The sequence below is a fragment of the Lolium rigidum genome, chromosome 4 (assembly GCF_022539505.1).
Source record: "Lolium rigidum isolate FL_2022 chromosome 4, APGP_CSIRO_Lrig_0.1, whole genome shotgun sequence".
Lineage (NCBI taxonomy): Eukaryota > Viridiplantae > Streptophyta > Magnoliopsida > Poales > Poaceae > Lolium > Lolium rigidum.
The window spans coordinates 5737787-5754134 of NC_061511.1; the positions used below are offsets into that span (position 1 = coordinate 5737787).

The window sequence follows — 16348 nt, forward strand, 5'->3', positions numbered from 1 at the left end:
GCTTAGCGAAGCTCCGCCGGACTTCTCCACCACCACCGACACCACGCCGTCGTGCTGTCGGATTCAAGAGGAGCTACTACTTCCGCTGCCCGCCGGAACGGGGAGGTGGACGTCGTCTTCATCAACAACCGAACGTGTGACCGAGTACGGAGGTGCTGCCCGTTCGTGGCGCCGGAACCGATCGTGATCAAGATCTTCTACGCGCTTTTGCAAGCGGCAAGTGAACGTCTACCGCAGCAACAAGAGTCTCATCTTGTAGGCTTTGGAATCTCTTCAAGGGTGAGACTCGATACCCCCTCGTTGCTACCGTCTTCTAGATTGCATCTTGGCTTGGATTGCGTGTTCGCGGTAGGAAAATTTTTGTTTTCTATGCTACGTTATCCTACACCAGAGCCATCACTGAAGCCTCTCCCCACAAGGCCTTGGGAACGTAGTGCCGAGAAAACTGACACGGCCGCGGCTGCTCAGTATGAGAAATGGAAGGCGGATGTGAAGGCGAAAAGAGAGCCTGAGCCCAAGCCAGTATTTTCTGAGAAGGACAAGAAGTGGGCTAAGTCATTTTTGAGCACACTGTCCCAAGCCGCGAAGAATATGCCTGACGACTATGCACGTGAACTTCGTAGGCAAGCACTCATGTTGAAGGAGAAGAAAGACTTGGCGGAGAAGCAGGAGAAGAAAGCCTTGGAGGAGGCCGAGAAAGAATTAGAAAGTAAAAAAAGCGGGAAACGAGTTGCCCAGCTCGGGGAACAAAGTAAACAATCGATCCCCCCGCTCATAGTGAAAGCCGTCGGTCCGGATGCTGAACTAATGGACCCCACAATCATAGCAGCTGCGGCAGCACAGGGAATGACTGTAACGGGTGCTAGAGAACAAGCGGCCCAGATCGGTATGACTCTTCGTGCAGTGTTAGGCCTTGAGGAGGCGCCAATAAGTGAGGTAGCAATTACATATGTGCCGAATGGGCCTCTCGTCGAGCCTGCGCGAGGAAGAGGATCTACCTCCACAAATGAAAAATCTGCTACGTTGGTACAAGGGTTACATAAAAACTAACGCCGGCAAAGAATATATTTATGCGGAAGTTAGACATGAGCATCACTTCAAATATTACTATGTAACAGTTCATCTGAGTGAATTGTTCCAGCTGTTCAATCTGCACGAGCTCGAAAGATCTATCATCAGTTGCTACGTTATGTAAGTGATTTATTTCTACCCCATCTCGTTCATTGTCCGCACTATATATATACATATATATATATATATATATATATATATATATATATATATATATATATATATATATATATATTGTCCTAACTATATTGTTGTGTACGCTATTATGCGTAATGAAGATTAGGGAATGCAGAATAAGGAACATCCATGATGTTGGGTTCATTGACCCACAAATCGTTAATGGATATGTGTTACAAAATCACCCCGCCGACGTGGAGCAAGACCTGTGGTTTTTTCTTAGAAAGCAGCAACTCAAAAGTGATATTCTATTTCCTTACCATTTTGGGTGAGTGTTTCTGTCTTGAGCACATTCTCTTTTGTTTACTCCATGCATGGTATGTGGCTAATCGATGAGTTATGCATGACTGTGCATGTATCGTGTTCGCAGGTTCCACTGGATTCTGCTAGCAATTCAATTTCACACCTCCACAGTTCTCGTCATCGACTCTCTGAATATGGATCCAAAGCTTTGGGTCGACATGAGAAAAATGCTGCAAAAGTAATTATTTTCATTCATTTGCGCTCTATATCGATCGGCCTCTTTTGTTCATTTCCTAATATCAAGTAACTAATAACTCTCTTGTTCTTTTAATTTTCTTTGCCTCGTAGGGTTTGGAGACAGTTCACAGATGAAACGGCCGGTGAATTCAAAAAAGAGCTAGAATTTAGAAGGTCACTGACTGGGGAAATTCAGCCACCGGGGACCAATCTATGTGGATACTATGTTTGTGAGTTCATCCGGAGATACACCTCTGAGCGGACGCCGTCGGATAACAACGTCAAGAGGAATAACTTGCGGAAGACGCTTAGTCCAGAAGCTCGCTTCCGACCAATTCAAGAGGAACTAGCATGATGGTTCATGAGGGAAGTCTTCCATCCTAAAGGAGAACACTATTACGAGGACGTAGAACTTCTGATGCAGTAAATTATGTATGGAAACTTGTTCAAAATTGTATATGGTCATCCGATATTGAATATATATTGTATATTCCTCTTGAATTCTTCTTGGTTCTAATTTCAAATTTGTTTGAAATTGTACATTCATATGAATGTATGTAGTACCGTAGAATATGTGAAACTCCTTCAAAATTAAAATAAAACACAAAAGAAATAAAACAATACAAATTAAAAAGATACCGAGATTTAGGGGGGGGGCTAAAACCCTAAACTCCGCGGCGGCCTTTAGTCGCGGTTGGCCAGAAGAACCGCGACTAAAGGTCCTCCGCCCCGACGGTCGCCTGGCGCCCACGTGGATGTGCCTTTAGTCGCGGTTCGTAAGCAATATTTAATCCCGGTTGCGCAACCGCGACTAATGGCAGTTGCCAACCGGGACTAAAGCCCCTTTTTCTACAAGTGACTCCCGGCATCTTCACTCACTATAGGTATAACTATATATATATATATAGAGCGGCATCTCCACTCGCTACATATAGCGGTATAGAATGTTAAACGCAAGCTAATTGGAAAGAGCGGTACGCCGGTACACCCGAATGTCTCTCATAGCTCAATACTATAGTAATGTTTGAAAATTGTTGGTGTAAGTTTGATATAAATTGATCATTCAATTATTTTTTAGCCGTTTTCTCAACGAGGCCATTGGCATCCCTTTTTTCATCCGGACAGTGTTATTCGGCCCAGCCACATCCCCGGTTCCTCGTTTTCCCTCGGAAAAGTCCATTAATCCATCCGGAGAGCCCAAGCCATCCCGGCCTCCCGAGGCACGATCGGTGACTCCGGGCGAAACAACAACGCGCGAAACGTCGAGCGTGCCCACGGTGTCGGTCACAGAAAAGGTGGTTACCTCCATTTATTACGTTTTCCCTCCAAAATGCGCCGCATATACCCATTTTCCCCGCCGAATTCTGGAGGAGCTACCGCCATTCCCTACAGTTGCAGCTCCACCTCTTCCCTTCCACCACCATGCCGCCGAAGAAGATTGCCGACGATGGCTCGCCGAAGGCGAGGAAGCCACGGGCGCCAAAAGAGAGGCCGCTGGATTGGTCAAACGCAAGGTGGGCGGCGTATGTGGAGCGGCGGCAGACCAAAACTCACGGCAGGGCGGATAGGGAGAAGAAGCTCGCGACGAAGAGGGCGGTGGCGGCGGATGAACAGGCGAGGCAGGTCTCCATGTCCATGAACATGGGCCAGCCGCGCCTCAAACGGCTGGAGGCTCTCTAAGCAAGCAAGCTGCACCATATGACAAAGAGGGTCCTCTTGCACAACCTAATCACCAGGTGCCGACATCGTGTGCTTCGTTCATCACTATGCGTCAGGAGATTCGAGACTCCACAATGCATCAACAGCAGCACGATGATTTGGTGGAGCACATATGGAGGCTTTGAGGCAACACCAACTACTTTCCATTTGATTTGTTTCAAAACTTGTTAAATTTATTTGCTTGCTTTGTTAAACTGTAAGGGCATCTCCAACGGGCGACGCAAACAGACGTTGAGCGATCGTTTGCGTCCGCCGGACCGAAAAATGTGTCTAGTACCACCTCCAGCGGGGCGATGCAAAGTGACCAGGCCGTCCGCGGCGATGCACACCTGGCCCAAATATACGCCTCGGATGCGTCTCCGCGGACGCTGCGCGGATGCGCAAATTGTCCGCTCGCGTCTGGCGGAAGTTTCGTCGGGCCCTCCTGGCAGTGACCCAGCGTTGATTCGTCTTCTCAGCGGCGCCAGTACTGGCGCCGAGGCGTCGCTTCGGCAGTCTGCGGTCGCGTAAATGGTGATGCCTCGTGTAGCGCACGACAGTCGCCTGCCTCTGCGCACGATGTAATGGCGATGTCACGCATGCCGCGGCTGTCACCCTGCCTCCGACCTATATAAACAGGGGCGCGAGCATCTCACCTCCTCCCTACTAAACCCTAGCCGCCGCACAACCTCCACCGTAGCGCTGCTGCCGCTCGGCCTCTACCGGAGCTACCATGAGCAGCGCCGGCCGCGGCCAGGCTGCCGCGCCTCCACCTCCACCTCCACCTCCCACTCCACCTCCCCCGGCCTCGAGCTCTGACAAGGAGTTCGACGATGACAACAACACCGACGACCTCCTCGACCCGGTCAGGGACGCCAAGGCCCTGGCTGAAGCGGAGAAGGAAGCGGAGGAGGAGCGGGCTGCCCACGCGGCGTTCAACACCGAGATGGAACGCTGCAGGGTGGCGGCCGCCGCAGCTGCAGAGGACGACGACTCCGACATCTCATGGTGTTCCGATGACCCTGATGCGTCTACCCCGGAGGAGAAGGCGGCGGGGCAGAGGGTGTTAGTCGAATCCTTCGAGACGCTCAAGAATGACACCGCCAACGCGAGGCTGCGGCATTGCCTGCTAGAGGAAGCGGCGGCGCACCGAGCCCTAGCGGCCACACGGCAGGCAGCAGAGAAGCAGACAAGGGAGGAATGCAACGACGGGGCCGACCCCTCAGGCAGCAAGTAGTCTAGGTTTCTACAACTACTTTGTATAGTTTGAATGTAGTATTGTACTTTCTATGCTTTCTAAATATGTTGCAAATCTAAAAATGGGTCGCCCCGCTGGGAGCACACCCAGATGTAAATGGACGCGTGGACAAAATATGTCCACGGGGCGATGCAAACGGACGCTCGCGACCATTTTTGGGCGTCTGATATGCGTCGCTCTGTTGGAGATGCCCTAACGTTTATTTGTAAAAATAAGCTAAATATTAGCAAAATTTATCAAATTCGCCGAACTGTGAGTTTATTTGTGAATCTAAAGCCAAAAACGCCAATCTCCGAGCGTCTAGGTGGAGGACGGCTGAAAGTTCAGCGCTCCCTACGCTAAAGTTTCACCAAATCCAACGCTATTTATCGCGGGATTTAGTCGTGGGGAGGGCTAACAGCTGGAGATGCTCCTAGCTACGATGGATCGATGACGCCACTGCCATTGATTTCCCCGTAGATCGGAAGACAGGATCACCTTATCCGCTGCCTGCGTGTCCTGCACGTAAGCAGCAATCTCATCTCCCAAGTCACGTCCCAGACTTGTTCCAATGCTGGATCCATCTCTTATCACAAACACAAGCATGAGGCGCTACAGAGATGCGTCCATCCTCATTATTCATACGCAGAGGCAGCTAGCTCTGCATACTTCGAATTTCGAAAGGAGACATACCGAATCATGCGTGCGTGCCTTGAGTTCAGGTGCACGTACACTTCTGTCGCGAACAGAGAAGTGAAAGAACACCTGTTATTATGAGAAAAATGAAAGCAAATATTATCACTACTCTATATATGTACCACCGAAATGGCTCAGTTCATGAAATGTCTGGATAAAATCCCTTACTCCGAAAAGGACTGTCTTTATTGTGCCTAAGCTAGTTGGCTATGTTTTTATTTTTGTGGAAGAGATACTTTTATGATATGAGAGATGAGACAGAAGGGCTGACATGGGTTAGTTATGTATTGTACGTAGGAGTACTTGCAATCTTCGGGATTCTGCAATGGTTTCTATTTCTTAATGGCTTGATAAGATAGTTGTAAGTGACATTGATAAGATTGTCCCTTTTAAAAATTAGGTTTTTTTTTCGATAAAGGGAATATATTAATATCAAAAGATACCGATTACACCCAGCTTCTGCAACAACGCCCCACCCTAATGGCAGTCCCTTTTAAAAATTGGGTGGCTCTGCAGCTGTAACGACCGACATGCTAGTTCTGTCTCCAATTTGATCAAACCAAAGTTGGTGAATCTGAACCTTTCATGTACGGCAGCCGTAAACAAATACTCGACCAGGAAATTAAGCATCAACTAGGTAACTTTATTTCTACTGCATCTGTGAACTTTAGGGTAACTAATGTCAGTAAACGAACTTGTAACATTAGGACGTAGCAGTATTATAGAGACCAGAACAAGTTCTTGCAGACCTTGAATTTCAACTTCTTAATGGATGCCTAAGCCACCTAGTTATATTTTAATTTTCGTGGAAGACACATTTTTAAGATACGAAAGAGGAGACGAAAGGACTAATATGGGTTTGTTATGTATTGTACGTAGGAGTACCTGCAATCTTTGGGATTCTGCAATGGTTTCTGTTTCTTAATGGCTTGATAAGATAGTTGTAAGTGACATCGATAAGATTGTCCATTTTTAAAACTGGGTGGCTCTGCAGCTGTAACGACCGACATGCTAGTTCTGTCCCCGATTTGATCAAACCAAAGTTGGTGAATCTGAGGCTTAAACAAATACTCGACCAGGAAATGAAGCATCAACTAGGTAACTGTATTTCTACTGCATCTGGTGAACTTTAGGGTAACTAATTTCAGTAAACAAACTTGTAACATTAGGAAGTATTATAGAAACCAGAACAAGTGCTTGCAGACCTCGAATTTCAATTTTTTGTAATCATGATGTCAAACCTAGCATCTAAATTTAAATTAAGGCAAATTATATTTTGCTAACCCTAGATTTTTTTGTTATTTTCGGTGAGACTTCAAATCTACGGAATAGAATTCGATGAGTACAATTTCACATAGTAGTAGTACAACGATAGTGTACAATGTTTATTTGTGGTGCAATGTTAATACACGGACTAGTAGCTAGCACGATATATCTTACACGCCGAGAATACGGACAGTGAAGTTACCCATTCTAGAATTTTGGATGCATGTTCGTTTTGGTCAAATTCGAATTTTATAAAGTTTGACCAACTATTTTTTTTAAAAAGGAAACCTCGACCTTTGCATCAAGTTTGACCAACTATATATGAAAATATATTAACTTCCATGATTCCAATTTCCAAATGCATATAATATGAAAATTAATTTGTTTCCTGATAGTTTTAACAACATTGAGTTGATGTTGATATTATTTATTGTACATTTCATTAAATTTTATAAGTCTTAACTTTATTAACTAAAATAAATTTTTCGATAAAGTTAACTGAAATAAATATGCGTCCTTTCTGAAGGAGGGAGTGCACTCATGTAGGATCATAACACTCGTTGAATAAATGAGGAGCTCCAGTTGCGTCCCCCAAAACATCCCCCAAAGCAATTTGGGGCGTGCCGGACCAAAAAACGGTTCCAGCCGCGTTCCCCAAAGCCCAATTTTGTCCGACGCGCCCCGATACGGTGTCCGGCGCCCCGAGCCCGTCCCCGTCCCACAGGGGACGCACCGGGCACGCCAGACACAACGAAAAGCGACGCGAAGCGACACGGGCCCGACGAGTCAGCGGCTCGGAAGCCTAAAACTCCATCGCCTACCTTTGGTCAAGCGACGTTAATGGTGTTCCTGTTTTCCCAGGCGACGCAGGGACGCGTCTCGTCGTGCATGGCCGTCCGTGCCGGCGTTATTGCGTGCAACCACCCGCTGCCGCCGCTGTACATAAGACACCCTGCAATTCGTCCCCCAATTTCTCACCGCTCCCAAACCTTCTCGTCGCCGCCGCCTCCCCCCTCCCAGATCTTCTCCTCGCCGCTCCAAAAATGTCGAGCTCGTCCTCCCGCAAGATCGCCGCGGCGAACGGCTTCGGCCGCGGCAGCCTAACCGTGCCGGAGGCGTGGGCGATGTACCACACCCGATATCCAGTCCCACCGGACATGCGGCTGCCAAGCAGCGGCGGCTGGAAGATGGCCGTGAACGGTATTGGCGTCCCGCCGCCGCCGAAGCCGGGCACGGAACAATGGAGGGACGACATCAAGGCGAAGTAAAGATTTGCAAAGTACACACTGATCTGAATGTAGCAGATCCGTTGACTAAAGCTCTCCCTAGGGCAAAGCATGACCAACACCAGAATGCCATGGGTGTTAGGTTCCTTACAATGTAATCTAGATTATTGACTCTAGTGTAAATGAGAGACTGAAGGAGATATGCCCAAGAGGCAATAATAAAAGTGGTTATTATATATCTTTATGTTTATGATAAATATTTATATACCATGCTATAATTGTATTAACCGAAACATTGATACATGTGTGATATGTAAACAACAAAGAGTCCCTAGTATGCCTCTTATCTAGCTTGTTGATTAATGGATGATTAGTTTCATAATCATGAACATTGGATGTTATTAATAACAAGGTTATATCATTGTATGAATGATGTAATGGACACACCCAATTAAGCGTAGCATAAGATCACGTCATTAAGTTATTTGCTATAAGCTTTCGATACATAGTTACCTAGTCCTTATGACCATGAGATCATGTAAATCACTTATACCGGAAAGGTAATTTGATTACATCAAACGCCACTGCGTAAATGGGTGGTTATAAAGGTGGGATTAAGTATCCGAAAAGTATGAGTTGAGGTATATGGATCAACAGTGGGATTTGTCCATCCCGATGACGGATAGATATACTCTGGGCCCTCTCGGTGGAATATCGTCTAATATCTTGCAAGCATATGAATAAGTTCATAAGAGACCACATACCACGGTACGAGTAAAGAGTACTTGTCAGGAGACGAGGTTGAACAAGGTATAGAGTGATACCGATGATCAAACCTCGGACAAGTAAAATATCGCGTGACAAAGGGAATTGGTATCGTATGTGAATGGTTCATTCGATCACTAAAGTCATCGTTGAATATATGGGAGCCATTATGGATCTCCAGATCCCGCTATTGGTTATTGGTCGGAGTGAGTACTCAACCATGTCCGCATAGTTCGCGAACCGTAGGGTGACACACTTAAAGTTGGATGTTGAAATGGTAGAACTTGAATATGGAATGGAGTTCGAATATTTGTTCGGAGTCCTGGATGAGATCCCGGACATCACGAGGAGTTCGGAATGGTCGGAGAATAAGATTCATATATAGGAAGTCATTTTATAAGATTTAAAATGATCCGGAAGGTTCTATGGAAGGTTCTAGAAGGTTCTAGAAAAGTCCGGAAGAAACCACTAAGGAAGGCGGAGTCCCGGAGGGACTCCACCTCCCATGGCCGGCCAACCCTAAGGGGAGGAGTCCCAAGTGGACTCCCTAAGGGGCCGGCCACCCCCCCCCCCACATGGAAGGGGGGAATCCCACCCCAAGTGGGATTTCCACCTTGGGTAGGTTTCCCTATCACATGGAAGGTTTTGGGTTCGGGTCTTATTCGGAGACTTGTAGTACAACACTTGGGGCTTCCACCTATATAATGAGGGGCCAAGGGGAGGGGGCCGGCCACCCCAAGACTACAAGGTGGCCGCACCACTAGATGGCCGGCGCCCCCCTCTCCCCAAACCCTAGCCGCCCCACTAATCCTTCTTCCCCGCACGCTTAGCGAAGCTGCGCCGGGTTTCTCCACCACCACCGACACCACGCCATCGTGCTGTCGGATTCAAGAGGAGCTACTACTTCCGCTGCCCGCTGGAACGGGGAGGTGGACGTCGTCTTCATCAACAACCGAACGTGTGACCGAGTACGGAGGTGCTGCCCGTTCGTGGCGCCGTGATCAAGATCTTCTACGCGCTTTTGCAAGCGGCAAGTGAACGTCTACCGCAGCAAGAAGAGCCTCATCTTGTAGGCTTTGGAATCTCTTCAAGGGTGAGAATCGATAATCCCCTCGTTGATACCGTCTTCTAGATTGCATCTTGTCTTGGATTGCGTGTTCGCGGTAGGAAATTTTTTGTTTTCTATGCAACGAATCCCTACAGGGCTCAACTCAGCGCCGAGGAGCGGTTGGATCCGACGTGGGCTGCCAACAACAACGACGACTGGTGGAAGGCGTACTTCAAGGCGAAGTACGACGTCGAGATGCACAGCAACGACGGGCTCGTCGGCGGGCCCAACAGTTGGAACAAGGACGGCCGCGCCCTGTTCTGGGGCGTTCCGGGGCGCACCCTCGAGAACGTCACCCGCGGCATCCGCAACGGCGCTCCAAGGTTGGAGACGCCGTCGTCACTGCCACCGTCTCCTCGAGGAGGACCACCGCAATGGCAACCGAGAAGGACGACATACTCGTCCTCCTCGAACTCTTCTTCCTCAGGACCGGCCCGATCGACGCCGTCCTCATCGTACCGCTCGGCGCCCTACAGCATCCCCAAACGCGAGGTGAAGGTGGAGCCGGCGACGCCTGTCAACACGAGGCGTGGCGGCAGCGGCAGCCGATGGCAGCAAGAGAGGCGCGGCGGCGCCCTCCTCATCCCGAAGCCGGAGGTGAAAGAGGAGCCGGAGGAAGCGGCGCAGGCGGCGCTGCTGGCGGAGTACGAGCGGCAGCGGCGGCTCATCGCCAACGGCGACGACCCCGAGGACCGCCAGTGTCCGCGGGTGGCGTTCTTGGCGTCGCTCAACGACAAGGATGCCTGGAGGGGCGACGTCGAGACGGCGATCGCCATGTCCATCCGCGACTCCGGCAAGCCGCTCGTGGACCTCACCGACGACGGCGAGGCAGGACCAAGCGGCTTGGTGAAGGACGAGTCCGTCCCCGAGCGCGTCAAGCAGGAGGTCGTCACCGACGACATGTACAACTTCCACCAGTACTACGATGCCTCCGGCCGCCGCAAGTACTTCTAGATTAGGTTTTGTTTAAATTTAGTCAAATTTCGTTCGAATCTATGTAAGTTTGGACGAATCTAATCGAATCTCGCTTAAGTTTAAAATTTCTGAAATTTTGTTTGGGGGACACACGTCCCCCAAACGCGACACAAATGAAACACGTCCTCCAAACGCTCGATCCGGCGCGTTTTGAGGACGCGAATGGAGATGCTCTAAGGTAGCTATCAACGAGTTGAGACGGATCGCAGATGGAATCAATCGAATCAGATATCTGCAAGCAAACAGAGAGGAATGCTCCAAGCCACCACATGCTTGAACGGACTCTTCAGTCATTGTCGGTCTACAGCCTACAGGCCAGTGACTGAAGCGCAATCATGGACGGCAACCTATTTTCTTCTCTGCCAAAACCGAGCCAGCTAGACTTCAAAAATCCAAATCATAGCTTATATATCCTCCGTGAAAAAGATGCGTATAGAGCTTCCATGTGTCTGCCAATCTTCCAGATAGTTTCAGCTCAGGCCTAGATGCACCCATGATACGAGGCACTCTGTAGCACAATAGATAAATTAAATCTTCAAAACTTCCCTTTAACAAAAAATCTGCAAAGTTTCTCCCACGTTTTTTCATCAATCAAATTAACTAAAGGGAGGAAAGGAAGAAGAAATGAACACTTGAAACAGCCATTTCCAAATAGTGTAGTACCATTTGTCTTATGACTGTTGACATCATTCACCGACAATTAAAGAGCGCGTACAATCCTCTTTGTGAGCTATAGTTTTCCGGACCGCAAAACAGTAGTTAGAATTATGATACATGCAGAGTTTCTCATCTCAATCCGCAATGATAGCTTTCTCTCAGAATGAAGATCGATACAGTGCTACTATTCAGGAGCAATTCTATGCTGAATGGGCATTGCTTTCAAGGACATGTTAGCACGCATCATACGATGTTGATTCGTATATAGATGGATGGCATATCAGGTGTAAATAGGAAATGGGCACATAATACATTGTCACGGGGTACTCCAAAGGGCATTCCTGCTGCTGTTACAGGGAAAATTCAAAGCAATACAGTAAACAAACTTCCGAGTAATAATAAAAACAGCTTGTGAAGAAGACGAAATAATCATTTGCATGTGATTCAGGAAGTGTCAGGCTTCAAAATCTGAAATTCTGAATGCCCCAGTTCTTCCCTCGCGTTCCTCCCAACAAAGAATTTACTCCAATCCATATGCTCAGTCTGTCTCAATGCACTATGCACAAGATTTTCTGAACCAAAGAAGAAAAACACTAGTACCAAGCACTAGTTGCTTAGCATGTTACTAATTCAGGTTTGCACACCCAAGCCTGCAAGTTCATGTGAGTTGTCCGGACAGGAAGCGACACATATTTAGTTGATTGCTGAAATGAAGATGTAGAGTGGGTACATTAGTGCCCGGGGCAGAAGGAATTGAAAGCCCTAAAAACGAAAACAGATCATCACTGCTGAAAGCCTGGATGGACATTAAATGTTGCTTCTGCAGTAAACTGCTACACCATGATGAGTGATTAAGATTTTTGTTTCTTCTCAGATTAAACGTTACCAACAGGAATTGATGTCTCGCCTGCTATGATGAGTGATTAAGTTTTTTTTTTGTTTCGTTTTGAGAATCCGATGAGTGCTCAAGATTTTCTATATTTCAACGGCATTTCAGCCAAATCGGCCCAGGGGCCCATGTACGAAGTCGGTAAAGGTAAGAACGACAAGACGAAAAAGCCTGTTCTATTCAGCAATAGGCCCATGATACGACATGATCATGCGTACAAGCAAGAGCATCACATAAGCAGCTTTTCCTCCAAAAATGACAGAAAAGACAGGCAGCAGTACTTCCAAGGCACTGATACAATGTAAAATGTACACTAGTGATTCGACGAGAACATTACAGATTCAACATTCCTCGTGAGGTGGGAAATCAAACTTTAGTTCCTAGAGCTGCCAAACAGTATAGGCTGAGTCTAGGTTAACCTGTTCATGTCTCTCTTCTACACCGCCGGGCGTCGCACCATTTGTTGGTTTCTGCTTCTCCAAGTCAAGCCTACTGATTGAGCCTGTATCCTCTTCCTCTGAAGGCACTAGGGCCGGTGTTGGCTGGTCGGACCGGAGCGTTCGCCTGCACACCTATCCTGAATCGAGCAACAATCTTGTGTCTATAGTGCATCATGTTAAGGAACCAAGGAGTATATATCACTGAGGATGAAGAAAAAATATTATACAACTAACTGCATTAAGTATATAGGTAGGTAAACAATAACTGAGGAAAAAAAATGCTTCGGTCATTAACCATAAGGATACACCCACATTGGAGTCTTGAGGTAGTTCTTTCCACTGGCTAGCGGATGCAAGACTGAAAAGAAGTAGTACAAATGTCCAACCAGAATGCCCAAAAGGCCAGGCAGTATTTGGGATCCAAATATCACATCCAATCCAAGCATAGCCCATGGTAGATAAAAGGACTGCGGAAATAGCAATTACATTAAAGGCATGAGTAAGTTCACTCTAGGGCAGTTCTTTAAAACGGTCAATAAGCACCAAGTAATAGTATGAGAACAAAGCATACCCTCAATTGGACGAGGCCGTACATGCTTATTTGTGAGTTTGGGTACTCTCTGCTCCAGACATAAAGAAGCATGCTAACCATAGGAACACCCAAGAAATAAGTCTGGAGAAAGGGAACAGCAGAAAGTACCTGAACCAATAAAGATAGATACAATTTGAGTATAAGAGTTTGATTTCTTATGGTTTGACATTTCATTAATATTTTAGCAACACGTAAAAATTAGCAGTGTCACTAACCAGTAGGGAGATTGCACCAAATATCATCATCCACAAGAAATCTGCTGTACGCTTCTCAAATGTACCCTTCTCCAACTGCACACCATACCTTGCTCTACATGCCAAAATACAAAAAACCAATTTTAACCAACGGCTGCCAGTTTAACTTTACGATATTCTGTAAGTAACTGTGTTTATACTTACATCATCAGAAGGCGGATACCAAAGTTGATGGAGAACTTGCCCAGGAAAAAGAAGCTTGTAATTAGCCTCCATATCTGTAAGGTCCAGAAACATTTTACTAAATTACGAAGACACAGGACCAGAGTACTACTTTATTATACAATCTCAAATTATTAGCAGAGCATGCTGATTTGATTACACTGAACCTAATTTCTAACTGGTCCATATGGCACCAAGCAGAATTATAATGCGGTTGTGATAAATAACTAATGCTTGAAATAGGGTGGATTATCAAATAGAAAGAAGTAAGGCTTTTGAGAGGAGGGGGATTAAAGAAAAAAAAAATCCCCTCCCCTCCTAATATAAACTTCAAACTTTTAGCAGGAAAATAGAGGAACAGTATTTCTTGCCATTGCTACCATTGCTACATATGAAACTGAAATTGCGCATATGTTGCAATCAGAAGAAGAGGGAGAGAAAACATAAGCAGATGCTGACCTGAAAATTCTTGAACACATCAGAATAAGATAAATAAAGAAGAGCTGGGTTCAGTATTTGGATCTGAACTAGCACTGTGGTAAAGAAACACAATGTCCCAAATGCCTTGCTTATTGGTGGAAGTGAATTGTAGTACCTGAAATAGGAAAGTAAGACCTTAGATCTTCTAAATTAGCTGCAGAAGGCAAGAATTTTTTATGCTTGTCTTTTAAACATTGGAGCTCTACTTTTGGATGACCAATCTGCTGATCTTCTTTTGTGCAAAAATTATAAGTATTTCCCAGAACGTATCAGAAGTTATAAATTTTTGACTGCATGGATTCTAAATTGATGAGTAAGAGAGAACAGAGGGAGTAACAAGTAGGCTATTCAACTGTGTTGCCCATAATAATGATGACTAGCCCTGACTAGCATTTGTTAAATCTGAAGAGAGTGAAATCCTAGAAGACAACAATTCATGTAGTAGCTATATACACCGCAAGGCAGCGGGCATACATCATACATCATACATGGGAAAACATAGTAATGTCACTGTCCGTTCTATTTCTTGTCTTGGTGGTACTCTAGTCTATAACCATGCGTTCAGGGCCAAATTTTACATACCAAGAGAAACCTGTGGTCAACAACAAACAACTAACAACAAACATCAGAATAACTAATGAGGGTTTGAGAGGAATTTTGTCCATGAGCATTACAAATAGCTATCTAAGCGATAACCTTATATGCTAAGAATGTGTTCCTTCCAATGGGTGCTGAACTCCAGAACTACGGCCTAGGAGGTATCACAAGAATCAATTGGCAGAATCATCAATTCAGGGATCAATTTTCTTGAATGGAGAAGGTGACCGTGGATTCCTGCTCTAACTTCAGAGACTAGCTCCCCTGATGGCCTTAACATGCCACGGACTTGCTAGGATAATCTCTCAGCACCAGCTAAGAAACAGATCAGACCAACTAAACAACACGGGACAAACAGCGCAAATTCTTCAAGGAAGTTCCAACCCCGAACCCTAGGAGGCCAACAAACACCACTAAATTCGCCGTAACAACACTACAATACACTACAGCGATCTCGCCCCTTCACCCCCTATGTAACACCGGCGCAGTCCCACCCAAATTTTCCCGAGCATACAAAACCGATCTGAACAACATCGCTCCAGTTCCTCCAGTAATCCCCCCACCCAATACCACCCGATCCCAAAAACCGCATCGGCGCCTAGGAACTTTCAGATTTCAGCAACAGACGAGGCGAAGCCTACGTAGGATTCGAGAGGAGAGGACTCACTCTCCGGGGGAAGACATCTCGTTGCGCGCGGCGATGAATTCGGAGCCTCGAAGTCCTTGTTCTCGTCGTCGGTCTTGTTCTTGTTCGCAGCGTGGAGAGGAAGAAGTAGAATAAAGTGGGGGGAGGTCGCTGCGCGAGACTTCCAGAATCCAGATGGGAAGATGCCAGGATGACCGTCGATCCTGGATCGGACGGGCGTGCTTGGTTCGGACACGTTGGCGTTGGCACTGTGGCGCAGGCGATTGGCCGGCAACGTGGCTGGGTGCTGATGTGGTAGGTGACGTGGCGATGCTCTCGCTTGATTGTTTTTTCGCATAGATTTTTCCATCAAAGATTGATGGGAAAATCTAAAGAAAAGCGCCGCATAAGCAGCACTTCCGTGTGACGCGTCACGATGCGTGCAAAGTTCATCGCGCCTATAGGGAACCGGTACATTTTTCATCGCGAGCCCACGCCGCGTCAAGGTATGCTTATCCTGTTATCCATCAAGAGCTCCTGACCACAAAATCCGCCCTCTCTCTCACCGCGTGGAGCTGCGTCGCGAGCGAGGTGGTTGAGTCGCCGGCGAGGATCTGGGATGCGCTCGTGAGGATGGGGTACCTCTGCCAGCAGGTGGAGGCCTTCGCCGGCGAGCATCTGCGGCGCTCTCACAAGGAGGGGAGCCTCTGCTCGCGTGAGGGAGGCCTTCGCTGGTTGTTTCCTACCATGGCGGCCACCAAACCTGCGTGCGGCCAGGACCAAGGCGCCGCCCCGGCCTAGAACGGCCATCAACGTACCGCCCTGCCCACCGACCCGCCCACAGCCGTGTAGGACATGAACGACCACCAGTTCGTTTGTCCGTCTGGCAGGACATTGACGGCCCTGAGCACCTCCGTTCGGCCGGCGCGCGGCCCCTCTGCCACACCTCTTTC

At 47.3% G+C, this 16348-nt stretch overlaps 1 protein-coding gene across 1 annotated transcript; it reads right to left on the reverse strand.

Moving 5' to 3' along the window:
- Positions 1-12501: 12501 nt before the first annotated feature.
- LOC124707972 (derlin-1) lies at positions 12502-15554 on the reverse strand. Its single transcript, XM_047239663.1, has 7 exons — positions 15438-15554; positions 14153-14288; positions 13676-13749; positions 13493-13586; positions 13257-13385; positions 12992-13152; positions 12502-12846 (listed from the first exon to the last, which is right to left on the reverse strand). Exons 1-7 carry the CDS (start codon positions 15452-15454, stop codon positions 12735-12737), a joined length of 723 nt encoding a protein of 240 aa, XP_047095619.1. The 5' UTR covers positions 15455-15554; the 3' UTR covers positions 12502-12734.
- Positions 15555-16348: the final 794 nt, after the last annotated feature.